The sequence below is a fragment of the Amblyomma americanum genome, chromosome 1 (assembly GCF_052857255.1).
Source record: "Amblyomma americanum isolate KBUSLIRL-KWMA chromosome 1, ASM5285725v1, whole genome shotgun sequence".
NCBI lineage: Eukaryota > Metazoa > Arthropoda > Arachnida > Ixodida > Ixodidae > Amblyomma > Amblyomma americanum.
The window spans coordinates 235,059,542-235,081,084 of record NC_135497.1 but is presented as its reverse complement, the minus strand read 5'-3'; the positions used below and the strand labels follow the sequence as shown (position 1 = coordinate 235,081,084).

At 49.5% G+C, this 21,543-nt stretch overlaps 1 protein-coding gene across 4 annotated transcripts in view; it reads left to right on the top strand.

The window, feature by feature from the left end:
* The first annotated feature begins 2,590 nt into the window (after nt 1-2,590).
* Nucleotides 2,591-21,543, top strand: part of LOC144114786 (uncharacterized) — a 64,906-nt gene continuing 45,953 nt past the window's right edge. The window contains exons 1-2 of one of the 4 annotated variants that reach the window (XR_013311127.1): nt 2,591-3,136; nt 9,933-10,084. Coding sequence is in view for 2 of the 4 variants with exons in the window: in XM_077648739.1 (XP_077504865.1) it covers nt 3,023-3,136; nt 9,933-10,084 (266 nt within the window). In the remaining 2 variants the exon portion in view is untranslated. The remainder of the gene's footprint in view (nt 3,137-9,932; nt 10,085-21,543) is intronic. The other 3 variants (XM_077648739.1, XM_077648740.1, XR_013311128.1) reach the window with 3 other exon arrangements.

The following is a 21,543-nucleotide window of genomic DNA, read 5'->3' as shown; positions in this document are numbered from 1 at the left end:
TATACTCGCAACGGCTGCATCATCTCGGGAAGCCATGAAGGAGAACAATGCCACTAGCATGAGCCCTTCATCGCGGCGTTTGTTTTCCGTGGTGCTCCCTTGGTGACAGTTGTTCGTGAGGCAAAACCAAGCACGTGTATCGAAATCTGTGACAGCTGAATACCACGCGTGGAAACCTATTCTCTCTCCGCTAGCTTCCGCGTTGCGAATGTGTCGGCCAGATAGCCACTGGAAACCAGAGGCGGCACGCACAACCGATTGCAGCATGTTCCTTGGCACCGTCGCGGTTCCTGAGGGAAGCAGAGTAGAGGAAGTCGCATTGAAAGATGCGCTCTCCGGAGGTGTTTTGTGGCTTCCTTGTTTCGCATGTCCTTAGCAGCGTGAGGGCGGGGGGACCCATAGGGGGACCCAGCGGATAAAATCCAGCACTGGCAGGAGATGCAAGGAGAGATTTACAAAGCCCAACTACGAAGACCTCCGCGATAAGAAATATTCATCCGAGAGAACACAAGGGCAATGCAAAGGGAACCTAGCTCCCTGCGAGAGTGGACGCAGCAGGAACGATAGGTTTCAAGCTCTAATCGGTTGTTTGACGCGACGAGCACATTTTAACCCCCGAGATCTTTTTCCAGGACTCATGTGTAGTTGCTCGTGTTGGAGGATGCTCGCTGCAGCCTCCTGATTTTCCTGCGGAACACTTCACTGTGCAGGCCGTAAACTCGCCCGCGATGTCCGCGGCTATTTCGGGACCGGCACCCCGCTCGTGACGTGATTAAAGAAAAGCGGCGCATCTCAAATTCGGCCTGGGCCACGGGTGAGTCATTCGTGAAGCAATCTCGGCCCAAGTCGGGATGAGGGGCGTGGGGAGACGTGAGGCAAAATATATTGACTGCCTAGGCAGTGACACATCGTTTATTGCTCGTGCGTAGGCGCGTATATTCCTTACGAACGAAATTTGTTAACAATATTTAAAGCCATGCTAGATGTTTCTAAATTTTCCGATTAGGTTAGTAAGAAAAAAGAAGCAAAAGCGAAATGCTAGCCAGTTCGGTAATTTATTAAAGCGCGCCAAAAATCAAATATTAAAATTTATTTCAGCATTATGAAGGCGGCGTACGCCAATATTCACTGAGCGCAGCAGATAAAGAGGTGCGCGTCTAAAAGAGGGGATCGTGTGTTCGGCCATTCCACACTGCAGTCAGAGATTTGGGTTTCGTGCCTTGATGCATAAGCATGCGCCTGCGATTCTAGAACGGCGACCCTTTGCTCCCTGTGTTGAACCCTGCAAAAGCCGCAGAAAAAAAATTAAGGACAGGGAGTGAGAGAGCGTGAGAGCTGCGGACCTTGAAGCCAAAATATTATTTGCGTCATTGCTGCTCACAGCTACTTCCGCAGTCTGCCTTTCGGCCTGTCTCCTCATTGCATTGGGATAGGAGTCGTTCATTTTTATTGTTAACAGGATGCTGCTGAAAGGCATGACAAACACGTTGCGGTATTCAGAATAGTTACAGCCATCATCTATAGGTTCAAACTTGATGGAGGAGCTCGCAGTTCATTGGCACGGTCTTTAGAGCTGCAAAAAAAAAAACAGAAAGGAATATTGAGAAACATAACGTCCATATGGCGAGCGAGGATTTCAGAATCTACGCTGTTAACTGTACACGCTAGAAAGAAGGTTGCTGACATCGCTTTGTATGTTTTGCTGCTTTCACGGATAAGTCTGAAAGGACTGCATAGCACTGTTTTTCTCCATTACCTGCTCTTTGCAACTTTCAATCGAAGAGCTGCTCGAAACTTGACTGATTCAAGCATCCTGGTTGCGTGTTATAGTTTCTCGTCATCCGTTCCGCAAAAGGTCTGTTGTCCCACGGGGCTGACAAGGGGAAACCGGCTGCAGAACAGTGAACAGATGTCTTCTTTAACAAAACGCAGAACCACCGGTATACAACACAATAGTTCCGCTCACTTCCTGTTTCCTTTCTGTTGTCTTGGAGTAAGAAAAGAGTTCCAAAAGAAAAGAAGCAAAAAAATAAGCAACGGAAGCCAGTTGCAAACAGCCAAAAAGTGACGGATAGTAGGCATGCTGGAGGGCAGCCGACAGGGTGACGCATGGGCCCGCACCGCAGGGGTTACGCTGGAGCTTAGCTGCTGCTGTGTGCCAATACCGCGTGTTGATTGGCCAGCTGGTTCCTAGAGGGGGCCAATTGGGAAGCTAGAATCTGAATAATACTGCGGAGAACGGAAAACGCTGGGCGAAAACAGAGTTCAGCGGGTAGGTGGTGTTGCGAGATGAAGAAGCAATGTTTCTCGAGGGAACGCTGCAGCGCCTTGAACACACACACATACGCGCGCGCGCAGCCCCACGCGGCGGCTTGCGTTTTGTTTATAGGGCGCGCGTTCCAAGCTTGCCCTCCACAAATAAGACGTCCGCGTGGCCGGCACCCAAGGCAACAACTCGGCACCCGCACGCGCGCGCAGGGCCGCGCGCGCTTGCGCACCGCCACCGCGGTGATCAGCGAGCCAAGGCTGTACAGGGAAGCTGGGGAAAGAAAACAAAAACGAAGTAAAGAACCGGGCGCACAAAACACACGCCAACACCTTTTTGGCAGGCTCCCGACGTGGCCGCGGGAGGGTGGGGGGAGTCGAAGAGGGAGGGAGGAAGAGCCTGCGCCGGGGCGTCATCCCTCTAAAAACGGACAGACGAACCCGAGGCCCAAGTCGAAAAACTCCAGCGCGCGCCGTGGCAAGCGCGCTCGAACCCTTTCCGAAGAGCCGTCGACCGACGAAGCAAAACGCAGGCACCTCAAACTCCGACGACCACGTACGGCGGACGTTTCGGCGCGACACGGTGGTCACTCCACTGCCCCGCGAGTGTCATCTTTCAGCTCGAGGACGCCCCGAGCACTGAGAGAAGCCGCGACTCCCCCGACCCGAGAGTTAGCCGCGTCAGCAGCGAAGACGAGAAAAGAGCAGGCAACGGAGTAAGCAACTCGCAGCAGTACGTCCATTGCCGAGCGAGACCATGGCGTTCCAGCGGCCTTTCCTCATCATCCTGAAGCGCGAGGATCCCGGCCAGCCCTGGGGATTCAGGGTCTCCGGCGGCGCCGACCTGGCTACGCCCCCCAGGGTGGACAAGGTAGGGCGGCGGGGGCGACATGCGGCACGTAGGCACTCGGCGCTCGGCACAGCGCGACTCCATGTGCGGAATTCGCGCGCGCTGGGTAGGGCGCTGGGAGAAAAGCTTGGACGGCTGACACTTCCGGCTCCGGCGGAAAACGATGCGTGCTCCTTTTGTCTGCCGTCTTTTCGCTTCAATGAACGAAACGGACGCACTGCAATTTTATCCCAAGAAATTCTTACTGGCTGCCGGTCTCGTAATTTTAGGGTGTACAAAGGAGGTTCAAGTTTAAACATAACGCAGCCCCGCAGTATATTGTCATTTCAGACCCTGAAGCAACACCACAGATTGCCACTTTCGAAGCGTCTATTTCTGGAGTGCGACAGGCTCGTGAGATTGACTTCTTGGTGTGCATGGCGTCGCAATGCTTCATGTTGCCGACCGGTAGTTTTCTTGCGAGCACTGAGCTGCTGCGCAAGAAGGTTGCCAAACAGCTTAGCTTCGATGTCGGAGGATTTCAGCAGACTGCATGCTGTCTGACGCGCGCCCTGGTGATCGTGGCAGTAATGTTGTGTAGTGCTGATGACTTTTTAAAATTTCGACGATAATGAATTAGCCCTTACGTTTGGAAAACTTCACCGCGTAAACGTCGTGCTGACCGATCTCAAGCTCGGCGTATGCCACGCGAACATTTTCACTCCGGGCAGTTCAAAGGCGAAGAGCGCTCGCGTCACACTTATGTGACCATTAGCTATTAGCTGGATGCGGAATCCACCATCGTATTCAGGTACCTCATTTGGAGAGTTTTAATCGACTTTCCGATGGTCCAGGATATGGCTGTCATTTTCTTTTCATTTTTCGCACCCTTTTAAACACGTCGACAGCACGAGATTCGTGTTTTGCCCGACTCGAATTCATACCTTAGCGGTAGGCGAGGCTTCTAAGCACAAGAACTGACACGCACTGCCATCGCCAATTAGGCATTCACTATTCTCATCCGAGGCGACCGACTCGGGCAGGAAGCAGGAACCTTAATACTTGCTTCTCTTTTCCCCGGCGCCAATGGCTTCGCTCCAAGCGGTTAATGGCTCTGAATCTCGGTTCGAAGGCAAACATGCATTGCGTGTACGCAAAGAGAGGTGGAATCTTTCGTTATTACTCTTGCCTTATTGTTTGCACAACGGGAGGCGCTGAATTCGCTTACAGTTGCTGCTCGTCGACGCGTAGTTGGATCGCGGTTAAAAGCGACAATAACTTCACAAGACCGCGGTTTCTTTGTTCGCGAGAGAAATATGCATCCTTAAACTTCGGAGCTCCGTACACGCGCCCGCTAGGTGCATTGCCGTTTGTCTTGCGTAACATTGCTCTTCAGCTGTGACAAGAAAGTTTCGAGGTTTATGCTACGTAAATAGAGGCTTAGTGCTAGTAGCGTAATTAAACGTGAATACGATTTTGCGCTGCTGTAAAAAAAAGAAGCAAAGAAAGAAACGAAAAATAGCCAGCGACTATCGTTTCAACGGTGCCGCCGTGTCGTGAACGCAGTACCACCTGCATGATTATGGAGGACGCTCGAGGAATTCTGGGCATGAACAGTAGTGGCAACACAATACGCTTTGGTACCACCTGTCGCTGAAGTTCCCTGGACAAAGTTAAATGTGGCCGTAATGCGCGCGTGAACGTAAGATGCGGAGTGATCATTTACACAGGCTTGTTTTGGTGCTAAAGGTGTCGAGGAGGAATTTTGCTGCCGCTCACTAGCTGGCGCGGACAAATTAACGGTGAACTCAAGATCCGCGTCCGAACACGCTCTACCCACTGGGCGTTAGCCCGGAAACTTGTTGCAAAAGGAGATGCCTATCAGGTATACGATCAACTGTAACCTATCTTTAAACACAACAGACATTAGGGCAGTGCGTCTTCCTCTCGTTTCATTGTCATTTTTGTTCACAATTACTAAATTTCGTGGCCAAGATACCTCGCACGTGAACCGCAGACGCCTCGTAGACACGACGGCGCTGCTTGTGCAGCCAGAGCATGCCGTTTGAAATAACAAAATCGAACTGACGCATTTGAAGCATTCGAACTCCAGCGCGTTTCGCAAAGTATTATTTTTGCTCACACTAGTTTCGCATTTCAGTTTCCACTTCTTACTCACAATAGCGACGGGTTACCGACTGAGGAAAAAGCAGCAAGCAGCGATGTTTAAGCCTGCAATGCTACATACCTTGCCTTCCACAGTAGGAAACCGCCGTGGATTTTTGAAACAAAAAAGCACCAGGAAAGAAAAGCTGAGGCCGTAAAGTATAAGGCCTCCGTATACTGACAGGGTTCCTCTACGTCCCGGTACAGAGGGGCCTTAGTTTAACCGGTGAGAGAGTACACAGCCTGCAGGTCACAGTTTGGCCGCGTGTGTATATCTTCTAACGTTGCGGCGGACCAACGAAGGGGGCCGTAAAGTAAGCCGCTGTTTTACAAAGCTGCAGTGTTATTCTTTCTCAGAGCAAAGAGCCCAGCAGAGCGCTTTCCAACAACGGCGACGTGAAAAGAGAGAGTGAGAGGGGGGGGGGGGGGAATTGCTCTTTTTTTGTGTGTGGCTGCGAGACACAAGCTGCGCCTTGTAGGCGAACCAAAAAAAGAAGCCTCGGGTGTCGCCGGCGCGCGGGAATGACAGCGGCCCGCGGGCTTCCTGACGCTGCTCGCCTCCTCTGTCAGGTGTCCCCGCAGATGTCCACGTCAGTCGCGAGCCGCATTTCGGCAACGCTGCTGCTTTCGCTGATTGGGACAGGCGGGCACGGGGACACGTATAATGGGGATGCCGCGTACGTCGCGGCGACTCAGCACTGCTGCCCTCTCCCCTGCTTCAGAAGCAACAGCCGGATGTCAATAAGATATCACACTCCGGCGCATCTCTCACCGAGCGCGCACGAGTGCGGGGTTCACGGAAGGCCTCATTACTCCCCTTCAAGAATTTAGTAGCCCGGCTGCTGGTTAAACGAAATAAATAAATATTAAATGGATCTTAGAGTGTTTTTATTTAAGTGTTATCTAACCTTCTAAGTCCCCCGAGGACCCCTCTGGAACGATATGAAACCTAGTGAATTTTCGTGTGCTAACGCTACGCTTAGGCTATGAAGCATGACGTAGTGAAAAGTTGTGAATCTTCATCAATCGAATTCTTTTAATGGGCACTACAATCTGAGTACATGGGCGCTGTTTCTTTTTTTCCTTTGCATTCCGGCTCAATCTACATGCTGTTCAGGCAACTGCGATCAAACCATCAAAGTTGCGCTAAGTAGTACAAAATCGCAACCAGTAAGCCTACACTAAGAGGTCTACGGAATAATTGAAAAGTAACATACCACTCAACACATCGCCAAGGGGAATGTTAGCACTGTGGTGACCTAGCGTAGCGACAGGTGATACCGGGCTGTGGTTGTGGCTCAAAACACCTCCAAGACCATTGCAAATAGAAGTGATAGGCGCCACTCTCACGGGTAATAAAACAGCCGCATAAGGCAGAGAATAATGCTGTCTGGAACGTACTCTATCTGGACTGAAAAAAAAGGAGAGGTACGTTGGATACTATAAGTACACTAGGCAAGAGGTGAACAAAATGGCTAATGCAGTTAGTTCCGAGGGATGGGACGAGAAGCAGATGAAAGTCTACAGTTGGGTGTAAGGATAACAAAATTCCACGGCAAAGCGTTGAACGCAGTCGATGTACAACCGACGAAACTGAATACGACATTGATAGGTCTTTGTCCTGCTGGGAACATAATATGGCTGTTAACGAGAATGATGGCGAAGCCAGTACCAGCATGTGAAGCTGGAATTCTTTTTAAGGTGAATTCAGTGAGAAGAGCAGAAAAAAGCGCAGGCGATGCACTTCGTTTCGTAATATTCAATTAACGTTCAAGAAGAATAGAATGGATCAATAATCCTGTTCCCTTCTCTTCACCGCACATAATACACACTGCGGCGCAATTTCCAGAAAGGCATGAAGATCTCAAGTTAAGTGGTAGGACCGTCATGACGTAAGATAAATGAAGCATCCCAGACAAAGCAACGCCTAAGGGCATTAATTTCTAAGAGGCCCATTAAGGGCCAACGAACTTTTTTTTTGTGAGAGGGCATGACGGCAAGTGCTGAAGCTATTCATCGCTCACCTTGTGGGGACGTCGCAGCCAGCAGCCTCTATACATTCCCAGGCCTCCTGATCTGTGCAGGTCGGGAAACCAAGCTTATACACCTGAAGATTTCACCAAATGTGTTGTCAAGAGGTGCACGAAGATGGCCAAATCTCATCGCGTATCAAACTCAGCCAAACCTTAACATTATTTGCATCGTCTTATTAATCTTATTAATGTTCCTTAACAACACTGGTAATCAGCAAATAAGCTTGGAACAGGTAAAGTACGCGAATGACTCCTTAGCGATTGTCACGAAACCGGTGGTCAGTGCCTGCGGTAATCTGTCTTTCAATTTCTCCGACTAGTTATGCTCAACTCGTTCCTTAGTGTCCGCAAATAAGTAATCACTTGCCAACTAATTAAGGTCCCTTCTTTTATTGGCCGGCTGCATATTTACTTTCTTCGAAACACGATGCGCGATATGCGTTCTGCCTGGGCGTCGCAGACATAGCGTTTTATCCCATGACGAAAAGTTTTAGGACGCACTGTACGTAAGCTGCTGAGCATGTATTCAAAAATTCTTTATTTACATTCATTTTTTTCCCGAAGCCCTGATATTGTGCCTTACATATCCGCCGCAATGACTAAGCAACAATGACGTTCGGCTGCTGGACTCTGCGTCGCGGGTTCAATTCCAGCTGCGGCGGCTCTATTTCGATGGAGGCGAAGTACACAGACGGTAGTATACTAAGATTTCGGCGCGCGTTGAAGAACCAAAGGTGGTCAAAATTAATCCGAAGATTTGCGCTAGCATGCTGAACGTAAAGATCTGTCAACGATAATTCAGTCTTGTCATGTTTGTTTCCCAAAAATAAATAAATGAAACAACCCTCTAAGGCAGACGTGCATGGCTTGCGAATTCGGAAGATACAAACCCTGCTAAAGAAAGAGAATATTCACAGCGCTTGTGACTGGACACAAACTTCTTCGATAGTTCTCTTCCCTTTCGCTGTGGCCGTCTCCGTTGGTCGAGCAGGGGCAGAAAGCCTTCCCTGAGAGCGTGGCGTCTGTCCGTAGAACGCTTCCCAGCGATACACCCGCTTAAAAAGCTCCAACTGGTGAGTCGGGCGCAGGTGTTTGTGCTCTTGCTCGATCTCTGGACATTGCTGCGCCGTTCAACAGAATTGCATGCTTGGCAGTGGGCTTGAAAGCAGCGCCTATGATAGTGTTCTGGTACCACCCGCAGCAACCAAGCAGTGCACAGCCTTATATGCTGCGTACAATAGAAGAAGAATCTGGGCTAGTTGGTACGATGGCACAATGAATAAGATGTGTAAAGGGTGCCATCCTTTTCTTTCACAGACAGTTATTTTGGATGCCCATCCGGCGAAGATCAATCGGGAAATCACTGAGGCCAGACATATCATGCGAGTAGGCGAAGATTGTGTCATTGAACCTTCCATTGCTTTAACAGATAACGAGGTTAGATTTCTTGAACAGGGCATATGTACACGGGGTTGTTATGACATGGTAGTTTGGTGTTTGATGATTGTGCGGTTTTGGTGTGGCATGGCTTGGATATATTCTGTGTTTTCCTCAATAAACGTTAGTTATGAGTCAGCGCTCGTCCTGTTCGTTCTTCGTCCTCGTCTTTAGCGCTGTTTATTCATTATGTTGCGTATGCAAGCAGACTTGAAAGTAACGAAAATACAGGAAAAGTTTTCAGTCCACCACCAAAGTGTATGGGAGGTGTGTGGGGTTTGAAGGGACACTGAAGAGAAATTGAAGTGAGGCTGTATTGATTATTAACCTCATTCTAATTACAGATACTCTACGGTCTTTTAAAACGGAGCGTTTATGAGCCAGAACAGCCCAAAGGCGAAATTAAGGTGCCGCCCTCACCGGCCAATTTCGCAAGTAAACTGCGGTGCGTCGACATCTCTTTTACGGATCCCAGAGGTCAAGTTAAACTGCGATTCAAAACTGTAATCACAGAGTCCTTTTCGGTGTAGACGTCATGAGTTTGAATCGAGTGGCGGGAAATGTTGAAATGCAATCTTCCCAGCAATGAACGCGTATTTTGCTGCCAGACAAACAACAACATGCCCAGTAAGGGCCATAGAATCGATTTTTACTGAGAACAGAAATTATATGTAGTTGTCCTCATTGTCCATTTAAGGTTGCAAACCTGCACTTGGGCTACTAGGGAAGCCGTAATGGAGGGCTCCGGACTGATCTGGACCATCTGTGGTACTCTATACGCGCACTGACATCGAACAGCAAAAGGCGTATTTGCATTTCGCTTCCATCGAAAGGCAGCCGCTGCGGCCGAAATTAGATTCCAGACCTTGGTCACAGCATGCTGAACGCCACAGCCGCTAAGTCACCGCGACGGGGCAAAGTGCATGAGCAGTATACATTCTCAGAACTACGCGGCCTCTCGTGCGGTTGGCTCTGCGGCTCTGGTGTCATGCACACCCGGGAAAAGTGAAAAAAATTGTGTGTTTGTTCCCTGAACCGCGGCGTCTTCTGCGGCTTAACGTGAACTTCAAAAAAGCATGTCCAAATACCCCCCCCCCCCCCCTCTCGCCACCAGGAATCTTTCTTCCCTGCCCGTTTATGTTAACAAGGAGAGGAAATCTGCGCAGTGCTCTCGAGCTGTGCGCTGCCGCGCTCTTGTCCAGGTGGTGGACGGAGGCCCGGCGGCGCTGCAGGGGATGCACGAGGGCGACCTCATAATACAGGTGGGCAAGCACAACGTCCAGGACCTGACCGAGGCGCGCATCAACTCCCTGCTCGCGCAGCCCGCCAAGAGACTCGAGGTCTTCATCGTCAGGTGAGCGCCATGCCCCATTCAGTGGGAGCAGCCGCCCAGTGGCCGCGAAACGGATGTTTATAATTTCATGAAAATGCGTTCTCTCTCCAAAGTTTTAACCTCAACGTATTCACGCGTATTCGAGAGAGAGGGAGAGCAACTAGTGGCACAGGGATCGGCCTCCCACTCTTCTCTACGGGAAAGAACGGTTATGACGGGTGACGACACGGGCAGAAGGGAGAGAACAATTTGGGAGTAAGAATATATACAATCACAAGGCGATGGCACATTTCGAAAGGCACATACACTGTACGCGCTGCCGATTTCTTTTTCAACTCGCCCCCGTAGGCATGGGGTTGTCTGGCTTTTATTTTGCGATCTGAAAATCACTCCTGCATGCTGGCAAATTGTCCATCAAAACTCATGAAACGAGCGCCGCCCTTCTTGGAAGAGATTCTTTATTTTGACAAGCCTACGTAATTACAAGACGCCAGCACCGACAAACAGTGACCTTTTCTCGGTTTCGTTCCTAACGAAAGGCCATTCACTGACCAGGAAAGGTGAGACGCTTTTTTTCTAGAAGTGGGTAAGTTCCTTGCACAGCCAGTAAAGATGTAGTCATCTCATTGGACAGCCCTGCATAAGTCTTGGAAGCATTTGAGCGTGCAACGCCACTGAAAGCCTCATGTCTTCGTTTTTGTCCGATATTGAATTGTTCAGTTTCTCACTGGTATAGTTTTCAGGAGTGGCCCTAATGCGACGAAACAACGGCTCCAGTAAACAAGTGAAATAGTTTGAATTATCATGGCTGGTAATTTGTCGAGCGCAGCATGATGTGATGGGGGCCACTGGACCTCAGAGTGCCTCAGAGGGCTTCAGAGGACCAGAGGACTGCAGGATTTGTTCTTTCTGTGCTAGTTTACGCACTCCGCGCAGCAACATGCTACCACGCTCGAACACGTAAACACTTTATCATGTCACTAGCTTGCTTGCAGGCTGGCGAGCGACACACGATGTCGTGGCGTCGTGGCGCGTTCATAAGCGTTTTCATCTAGTCGTATCATGACCCCACAATTTTTGTTAAGTAATATGCCAACAGAGATCAGCCTTTAGAGACTAATACAGCCCACGATTAAGCTTTACGCTGCTCTAGAGCCTTCTCTTTATGTAAGCTTAGCGATGCTACCGTTGCACTCTTATCATGACTGAGTGTGAGAATAGTCCTGGTGAAATTCACTACCTGATTTTTACAAGCACACACTGAAACTGGATGCGACTGAACAGCTACATTATCTGCCGGTGTTCAGTTTGAGTATAAATGCTTTATGCTTGAGTTTCCAGGTTTCTTCCAAGAAATCTCGCACACACAGCTAGCGAAAGCATTCACTGTTCAGGCAAATAAACTTTCAGTAAAAACAAGGGAGACGCCAGATGATGCACTGCCACATACTGACCGCTAGAAGCTATCACTTGAAACTTTGTTTCCACTGACGGCCAGGATTTGTTTGCCTGCTATTCCGGTTATTTGGTTCATCGAACAGGGCACTTACTGCAACGCATCCGAAAGGAAGCAGTAACGTAACAACTATCAGAAAATCAGTTGCACACTTTTATTTTTCGCCTGGGCATCTTTCTACAATATACTTCTTGCTCAATATATGCTGCCATAAACGCGAGTTTTGATGTACAGCCGCAATGAGAAGAAATACGAACAACACGCCGCCTACGCGCTCCGCTGTTCGAACTTTTTTACATCGCGCTCTTACCTGGGTGCTAAAAAAAGGACGCTATAGCCGTCCTAGAATGCATCATGGACGACTCCAGGGTGTTTTTGCTACCACCGAAGTAAAAGCGTGAAGAAAAAAAACACCAACAGCAGAGCGCATAGGCTCCGCTCTGTTCGCATTTCTTTTCAACGCCCCTGCTAGACTTTTCCCTCAGTAAGCTTTTTGACTAGACTTGTAACTTTATCTTTGCTTACTAGCCTGTCGGGACAACTGTGGCTTAAGTCCACGAATTTTAGCTTTAGCGAGATTGTTAATTTTCGCTGTGTTGCTATTCATACCAACTTGGCAGTGATGGGCGAATATCACTTTCTGAAACCGAATCGAATACGGATAGTTTAGCTTTGCTGCCGATAGTCGAATACAAATGGCGCTGCTGAGAACCGAATCGAGTTCGAACAGAAAAGCGATAAAACCGAATCGAATAGGAATCGAAAATTTGAGTAACTTCAACTACTTCTGCGAATATTCGTGTAAAACAATCGTTCGAAACAGCGAAGTGCTAGCGGCGGCGCTACGGTATCGGCGCTATAGCTTATAGAGTTATAATTATAGCTCTCCAAAAATGCAAAACTTATCGCATTTAGGGGTTACGGAACTCGAATTCAATATATTATATCTGTTACTGTCGGGTTATATGTACAGGAAAATTGCCTTTTGCTACTGATGACAATAAGGAATAATCTGGCCTCATATCACAGTAGGTGGGAGGTGACGAGAACTGTGTATACTCTAAACGGAAAGGAGTGAAAAGGGAGTAAAACTCCTATAGCGCAATCTCTTTTATAAAAGGTGGTGGGCTAAAGGACAGCTTACTTCCTTTTTACTCCTATATAGGCATGTTCGTGTTTAGAGTGCATGAGTCTTGGCCTTCGAGATTGGGCAGTAAAGAAGGCATTAGTGAATCTGCCTCAGGCTTGCCCCGTCGTCCCAATCTTGAAGTCCATTTACTAGCATCATTAACGCAGCGACTCGAATGAATCGCGTCGCGGAGCTGAGACTTATCTGCGTCCCGCACAGTCCGGTCGCGATGGCATCCTGTGCGGCGTCAGAGTGGGCCCTGTTTTAAGGCGAAAGCATTTAATGGCTCATACTCGCGGTGTCCGTCCGTCCGTTACACTCTTCAACTCGATAAGAAAAAAAAATATTTGTGCACGATGGGATTTGAAACACCATCCTTCCGTTCTGCAGCTTAGTGCGCTAACGACTACGCTACTTCCTGCCAACGCATATGTAGTCCTCCTTGTCTAGGACGCTGGAGAGTGTTTAAAGGCGTTGAATCGGACGGATGCCTCCCAAATGCCCTCCAGTGTCTCCAGCATTTAAGATTCACAAACAATTGTGCACTTAACGTCTTAACCACACATCAATAACCCAAGCAGCAACACCGCGCTAAAGGCTTTCGCCTCACCGCACTTTAGGACAACGAAGTGCCCCCCTGAACTTTTTTGGAACAGCCGTCGAAGAAAACTACGGCGTGATTAATTCGAACTTCACGCCAGTTATTCAAAATTATTCGTAAACTTCAGAACATATTGCACTGCTTGATTCGTTGGACGAATCGAATAGGAGAATATTCGATTCGCCATTTGAAAATTTCCACTCCCATACTGCACAGCACTCCTGTTCCTATGCTTATTCCTTTGAGTTCGTATTGACTTGGTACCACACTGAGCAGGGAAGTCACTTTTTGCAGGAACTTCCCTTCAGAAAGATTGAAGAAAAAATATTACGTAAGCCTATGCGGTTTTAGGCTTCAGTGCGCCACTAGAACCATGTGGTAATTTCCATGTTGCTGGGAAGCTCCAGATTATTCCGGCCATCCGACGTTCTCCCAGTGCACATGACGTCTGCGAGGCGCGCCTCCGAGGGACATTACGAAATCACTCGAATTATCGGAATTATGGAAATAAGCGAAGGCAGGAAAACGCATGGGCGCCAATGTTCGCGGCCGACCGTAAAAAGTCGAGGAAGTGAGGGACCCAAAGGCAACATTAATGAACTCAGCTCTATTGAAAAAAAAAAGAAAAACAAGAGTGGTCTTGCGTTTTGCCTCTATGAGTGGTAGTTTTGTCGAGCGCCTCAGCCTGGATTAAACTTTCGATTTCTCTCCCTTCCACGGAACGCATCTGCCGATGTGTGACGGCGGCAGTGCGTTACCGACCTAGAGAAGCCGTTCTCAGGCCCACCCAGCCGCTAGTGAGCCACCTAGGTGCAATCCACAAAGCATCGCGATTCGCCGAAGTGAGGAACTGGACCATTTGGCGCCGGCATCACGATATGGAATTGCACAGTGATGCAGCATACCAGCTGGCTCAGACTTCAACTTCTCTGAGCCCTGTATTGTGTACTTCAGACAAAATATTTTGGCGTAGAGTTGGGCGTTCACGTTGTTTCATAGTCGTCGTAAAGTTGGGTTTTTGGAAGTCGTTCCTCACGTGGCCGGGCCGGCGTCGAAAGAGGTGCGTGCCATACTGTATAAGGTTTTCAGCTGGTTAAAAACCGTACAGGGAGATGGTGATACCGAAAACACCAATATAGCAATCGCACCAGCGCAATATAGTTGTCCCGAATGCTTTGCTCGGGGACAGAAAGACTGGTGAGACGAAGTCACGCAACGCAATGGAGCACCAGCTTTCCATTTGTCTGCCGCGTATCGATCTGAGTCCCTGCGGCCGCTGTCCCTGTTTTCAGTGCTGCCTTGGCGGCAGTCACGTTCCCACTTTGTGAGATAGTGTGCTTACCTGAAAGCCGCTATGATAATGGACGCTGCAACGACCAGGCATAGCGGCCTTCTTAGTCTTTCTCAACAAGGACAAACTCTTTCTTGAGAATCAGCATTCACGGCAGACTTCGACGAGTTTACAGACGTCTACACGCGAGACACAAAGAAGGTCGTTAAACTAAGGCCCACTCTTCGTATAGACTGGCTGCAAATGTGTCATGGCTTGCTTTGAGCACGCCTCAGAGGCGCACTGAACCGAAATGAATATGAGAGTGGTGTGACGTCTTTCTGGTGCTTGTGTAAGTGAATGGCGCATGCATGTGGCGTACAGTCTCTGTGAAAGCAAGTGGCGGCAGCACACATAATTAACAAGATGACGTTTTAACGTGCGGTGTATCTCCGGTGTAAGCATCTGCGGCAATGCATGGGCATTTTTCTCGTTTAAGCAACATCCGTTGTCTATGCATTTCAATGTAGTATCAGATTACATATTACTTTTATGTCGTCTTGTGCAGCTACCTGCATCACTGCAGTGCCCCCTGCTCAGTGTTACTGTGGACGAGCTGGTAAAGCATTGTGAACGAAGGGCCCAAAGCATACTTAAAGAGGAGAACGGCGACACCAGGAAGTCCTGACTGTCAACAAAATCTTTCTTTTCACGACGATGAACGCATCTATCATGAGAACTAGAGATAAAACACACTGGGCCAAAATGAATTTGACAAAATAGCATACTGGTACGTTAATTCACTCACGATGTTGATAGGAATTAGAAGTCCTTTTGGTGAAAAGCCTGCGACCTCATGCTCACGCACTGCGCACTCAACTTGGTATTAACATATGGCTTAATGATTTTGCGCGAAATCTGCACCGTACTTTATCCCACCACCCTGCACTCTTGCTGATAAGGTGGTTGAACAAATTGCGGCGCCGATTACGCGAAGCCGCTCACTTAGGTACGGCTCCTTTTTCCAGTCACCCTACATCCAACGCCAAGTCCGCTCTTAGAGATCCACATCATCCATACTGTCGGCAACCATCGTACTGCCCCGAACTCCACCTTCAACTCGACTACCTGATACAGCGAGCTGGCACTGAGAAGTTTATGAAGTTTTCCCTATGTCTCTCTTATGCGCAGGGTGATGGACAAAGCACGGTGCGGATTACGAGAGGAATATGAGGCATCTGAACTTGCCCATGAACTTACCCTATAGAGTGCGCAGTGCGCCAGCGCCCCACCAGTAGAGTAGCCACCAAAGAAATTTGTGCTCCTATCAAATTCATGAGAAACTGAAAACTCGAGTCTACCGACACATTATGTGGCCATACTACTCTTGCCTTAATGAATTGCTTTTTTCGTAATCGCATCGTATATATGATCTATATTGAGAAAAATAATGCAATTGATTGATCGATTGATTGATCGATCGATTTTCACATGCCTTAGTAACTCTGTGAACAAGGGGTGCGGCGCAGTGGAGGGCTCCGGATTCATTTCGAACACCTGATTTCCTTTAACATGCGCTAAAATCTTAGTAAGCGTCATTTTTGCTGCCGGGGCTGGGATCGAACCTGCAACTTTCGCGGTCGGCAGCGCCGGACTCCTGGACACTGAGACAACGCGGCAGGCAAAGGAAAAAAAAAGTCAAGGGTTAATGTTTTCGCCTGCCGCTTTCCTGACCTCTCGTTTCTTCCACTGCTGCAGAGCCCGTCGTTTACACTACACTTTGTAGGCTTCAGTCATTCTTATATTTGCGCAGTCGTCGCGTGCACACCTTACTAACCGACGCACATCGGCGCAAGAATAGCTACAGGCGACGCGGACAACTTAAAGGGTTACACGCATTTTTTACATAATATACGAGAAGAGGGCGATGAGTTGTGGGGTAATGGGCCTGAAGGTGGCACGGCTGACAGGCAGCGCAGACAGGGCCGCGCTGCGCGCCTGCCCGCCGCACGTTCCATTAGCACTGCGCCGTAACGGATGATGCAGCGCGCGCGGCTTTGCAGTCGTCGGGAGGCAAAGCGCAGCAGGAGCGGCGAGCGCGCGGCCCCTTCCCTGCTTGATGCTTGCGTGCCCGTCGCAGCCAGACGCGGATGCCCCGGCGGCGAACTCCAAAGGGTTGCACTGCGAACCAGAATAACATTGCTGGGCGACGCATCAATCTCGCGCGTCTGGGTCGCCGACTCGGCTCGGAAAACGACCGCCGGCGCGACGGCTCACTTGGCCCTGCGCGCACCTCGCACGGCTGCACGGCTCAGGCGCGCAGCGTACGGTGCTGCATGCGGCTTGGGTCTGCGCGTGTTGCGTGCATTTTTTCTTCGCCTCTTCTTATGTGATCTTCTGCTCAAAATTCTCGGGAAATCACCCAGTTAGATTCACCTGTCACCATACGTAATGATTAACCTCTGCATACTGCTCTTTCCGAGTGATCGATGGCTACCGGGAGGCTCTTGATTGGCGTGGGACGACGCAACGTAGTACAGGAACAACGGCTGCGCGTGCCGTTTGCGAGAAGAAGCAAAAATGAGTGAACAAAAGCGCAGGTATTACGATGGGTGCATGCAGTGCCGTTCCGAGGAAAGCTTATTTCTCCGAAACGCAACACGCAGCAGGCACAATGAGGCGAGCGTTGCGTTTCTCGTTTTTCTGCGATCAAACACTCTTGTATTACGGTTCCGTTATAATGGGGACATATAGAATTTCTGCCCGCGAGACATAGGCCCTTCGACGCATTAGGGGCCTTACAGGCATTCCTTACCGATGCAACCACTCGATTACATTGGCACTGTTGCCGGCGTCCTCCGGCTAACTAGATGATAGTGACACCGAAAGGCTTATCCGCTTTACCATGAGCGTTGTAATCAGTTTTCTGCTTCAATGACACCTGAAAAGTAATTACCTCCATCGGACTCCACCGATGCACATCTGGGACACGTATGCCCGTTGTCCTGTCACCTAAAAAGTGGCACGCCATTAGCTGAGGTGTCCGCACAGGTCGACTGGAGCTGTAAGCTCTTGGCTTTTTTCATCGTCGCTGTGAATAGACTGCAGCTGTGGAGCCGTTGTGCGGAGTTATGTTTATGAAACTGAAAAAAACAGCCTCACAATCAGCCTAACATGCCTGAGCGAACACTCGAGGCGATTTACTTTAGAAGATGTAGAATAAAAGGAATAAGATAAAACAGTTTAATATTACCACATGGTTTGGGCATGCCAGAACATCCCATATATTGCGAGAATCAATAACCCAACAACTGATGACTGGGAAGCAGCGTCGTCCAGCTCACACCCGGAAGACCAGATTTGGCTGGTTAGCAGGGAAAGAGCGACGGCAAAAGCCAATGGTCTCCTGGAATAAGGGCCCGCCCTACTAACCTCAATTTATTCTGCGCATCAAATGTTTTTCTCCTTCACTCAGTCCCGGCAACAGGGTTAAGGGAGCACACTTGAGCGCGCTTTATCTCGTGATTAATTTTTCGTGCATGTTTTGCAGTAACACACCGTATCTTGGAATGACTTTCTTGGAATAGGATCCATTTATGTCGTTCTTTTTCTTATTATCTGAAAATTCCGGCCAGAGTAGCAGTGACTATTTGAGAAAGGAAAAAAAAAACTGCAGACACAGCTGGGGAACAATGGACGCAGCTGCTGCAGAAATGCATCCCCTCTGATAGCCCCATAAAAACTCCGAGTAGTATTCTGTCGAGGTTGCCTCCTTCGCCTACTGCTCCTTCTTCTCCCAAGCCCCTCCGCAGCCTGGGTAATGTGGATAAATGATCTTCCTACTTTGGCGGCCATGTACGTTGTGTGCGCTTTACGCGGAACACAGCACACAGTGTAGGCATATAAATATATAGGTGATTTTTATTGTTAACCAGGTAAGCCTGGTCTGGTTTTAAGCTTTGTGATCACAATCTTGACAACTGTATCGCGATGCATTAGAGTCGTCATTGTTATGTGCGGAAAACAAGACACATCTTAATCGTTCGTCACCTTGTTACGTGTCGGCTGCACAACGCGCATGCAGTAGTGGACATGATGATGCCTAGCAAAGTATTAACCTGTGAATGAGCACAATGGGTAGCAATGATACCATGTCACCACTCGCGTTAATCGCCTTCTTTTCCAACCATTTTAATGGGGAAGCTGAGTCTACGCATGTATGCAAATGCTCTCATCAGGTCCCCGGTACGTTGCAATCCCGATAGCTGCTTTCCCTCTCGTACTTCAAAAGCGCGTCACTTCTGTAGCCTAGATCACAGACTACTGACGGAGCTGACAGGTAGTTACTTTTTGAAGAGTTGCGTCACGAGAAGGGCGCTCTGAGTTGTTTCCCAATATTGCTGCGGTAGACCACATGTGTGAGCTAACGTGTCTACATCAGCCTTCAACTCACAACGGCTCAAAACGTGGCACGTTTCTTTTTCCTTACGACGAGGTTACTTGCCATTTTTGAACCAAAATTCCGCTACCCATTCCGCATATACACCTATTCTACCGCTAAATACCTAGTCTGCCGCATATGTGTCTAAATATACTAGTGGCATGGAGCACAGAGAAAAATCATATAGACAACTATTATATATGCGGCTGCAAAAATTTTTCTTTGGTGGTCAGGGGAATATCGACCGTTGGGAGAAAATAAAATTTGATTTGTACGCTGGCGAACCGTAGATTTGCTCAGGTCTGATGAGGACACATAAAGTATTGGGATAGTTTCTTTGCTCAAATAGATACCCGTTCTTATGCGCATGAAACGGAGAGCGAGAAGGGATCACCACATGGAACATTCAGGCAAAGGAGTAGAGAGTGCGTTTTACTCCAGCTAGCTGAAGGCCAAGTACTGATCCTGCTTAGTAACTTTATTGCGGTGCGTTGTTTGTTACATAGTGCAGAGTAGAGCAGTTGCTCTTCTCTTTGGACCGGACTACCCGTTTCCCTGGAATCTTCCATGCCTTCATTCCGTGGTATCTGGCTCTAGTAGCCGCGTGGCTGGTGGCAAACAGCTGAACCAGGCTGTGAAACCCAACAATAACAATTTTTTTTTACCTTTCCACTACCTTCAGAAGGCATTGATTTTTTTCACCTTCAAAATCAGAAAGCGTACGTAGCTTTCTTGCACGCTCAGAAACCGTCCCCGATCACAAGAGTCTGCGGATACCAAACATTTAACTCCATTCCCTTGCGCGCCATCAGTGAAAGCAGCGTCAGTGGCAGGCAAGAATAAAAGCGGAGTGCACAGCTTTTGTCACCAGTGTTAATACAAGATACCGTGTATCTCCGCTTGACGTTCATAGTCAACTGCGATGGAACCGAAGAACGACATGAATGAAAGAGCCGGCGAAGAAAGGAAAAGGAATAGGAAGGACTCGCTGGGTTCACCTGTCTGTGTATATCGTAAAATAGTCTATAGACCTCTCCCATGGCCTTTCTCGCTATCGCTCTCCTCTGTACTTCTTGCTATTCTCTCCCTGCCCCTTTATTTCCGCCGGCCGCAGCTCGGGAGTTTGTGATACTTGATAGCAATTGCCGCAGCTGGCAACATCTTTTCCTTCCTTTTTGCATTTCTGTAATAATAAACTACTACTATTACTACTACTTCTACTCGCTGCGAGTGCTTCAGAGGACGGCAGAGCGAGTGCGCCTGCGCTAAGAATTGTACAATATTCAAGGAAGGCTGAGTGCAGAATACCCTTGGTATACACTATGATGCGTCATAAAGCGAATTTTCAGCAAGAAGTAACCTTCGCAGTCATCGACATCGCGTCGTTAGGACGCGTTTGGGCAACCTCAGGGATCAAACTTCGTACAAGTAGAAAGCTCATGCTTGGGGCTTTTAGAAGATTCGAGTGCAGAGCACTGTGACGACGTCAATTTCCCCGCATGTCCGCAATAATTATCTCAGTGTAATAGCATAAACACAAGAAATAGCAGGCATTCTAGCAGGAAAGTTCAGGCTGCTGATGGCGCTTGTTATAAATAGCAGCGTTGTAAGATACACCAGACCGGAAGCCAGCGGTCTTACGCCAGTAGGCCTGCTAGGGTTCCCAAGGGAGCCCTCCCATGGCGAGTGCGAAAGGTCGGCGCTCACAGGGCAGCCGAACTCATTCGTCACCGATGTTCTCAATCAGCACCGCCACGATCGGCTCGACCCGTGGCGACCTGCCAGTGTCGTCATCAGTCGGGTGTGGATACACCTCTGCGTGACCGTTTCTGGACGGCAGGCAGCGTCCACTAAAGCACTGAACGTCGCGACACGTCACGTTTCCGCTCTCCTTGTCACAATTTCTTTTTTTCTAGGCGACGTCCAAAACAACGTCGCATGACGAGTACAGTCACAAATTTGGGGACCTAGGGAGAGCCAAGGGGGGCGTGAGGCGTGGGGGGGGGGGGGGTGTGACTGAAAACTTGGCGGAATGCGCCCCATGAGACGGCGCGGGGCATCCTGTGGCGGCCTCGCTGACTCACGCGCGTGCGTCGCCGGGGAAGAGGAGGCAAAGGCGGCGTAACCGGCCGCCAGTGCGCGCAGCACGTGCCAAAATTAGCCGCGCTCGCGCGCACTGCTCAGTGGGGGGATCGCTGGAGTGCTCGGAGGAGAGGGGGTTGGTCCACGAGCGCCTGCCGCCAGGGGCCAGGTGTCGAGAGCGGAACACGGCGACGCGAGAACCCACTGGGACCGATCACCGCCTCCCGAGACCCACCAGCGCGCGCGCAAGTGAGTACGACGCTGCGTGCCGCGGCCACCCACTCCCACCCCCCTCTGCCTAACACCCAGCGACCGCGGGAGGAACGCTCTTCGCCTTCGCAAGGCCTCCTCCACCCGAACTTTGCGGTTCGCTCGGCGCGGCCGTGGACGCGCCGACGGGACCTGAACGTCCGCGCATGCAAGGCACGCGCCGCCAGTCTCGCGGTGGATCCTCTGTCAGCTGCCCTCCCCCCCTCGACAACTTTGCGCCGTCGTCCCTCT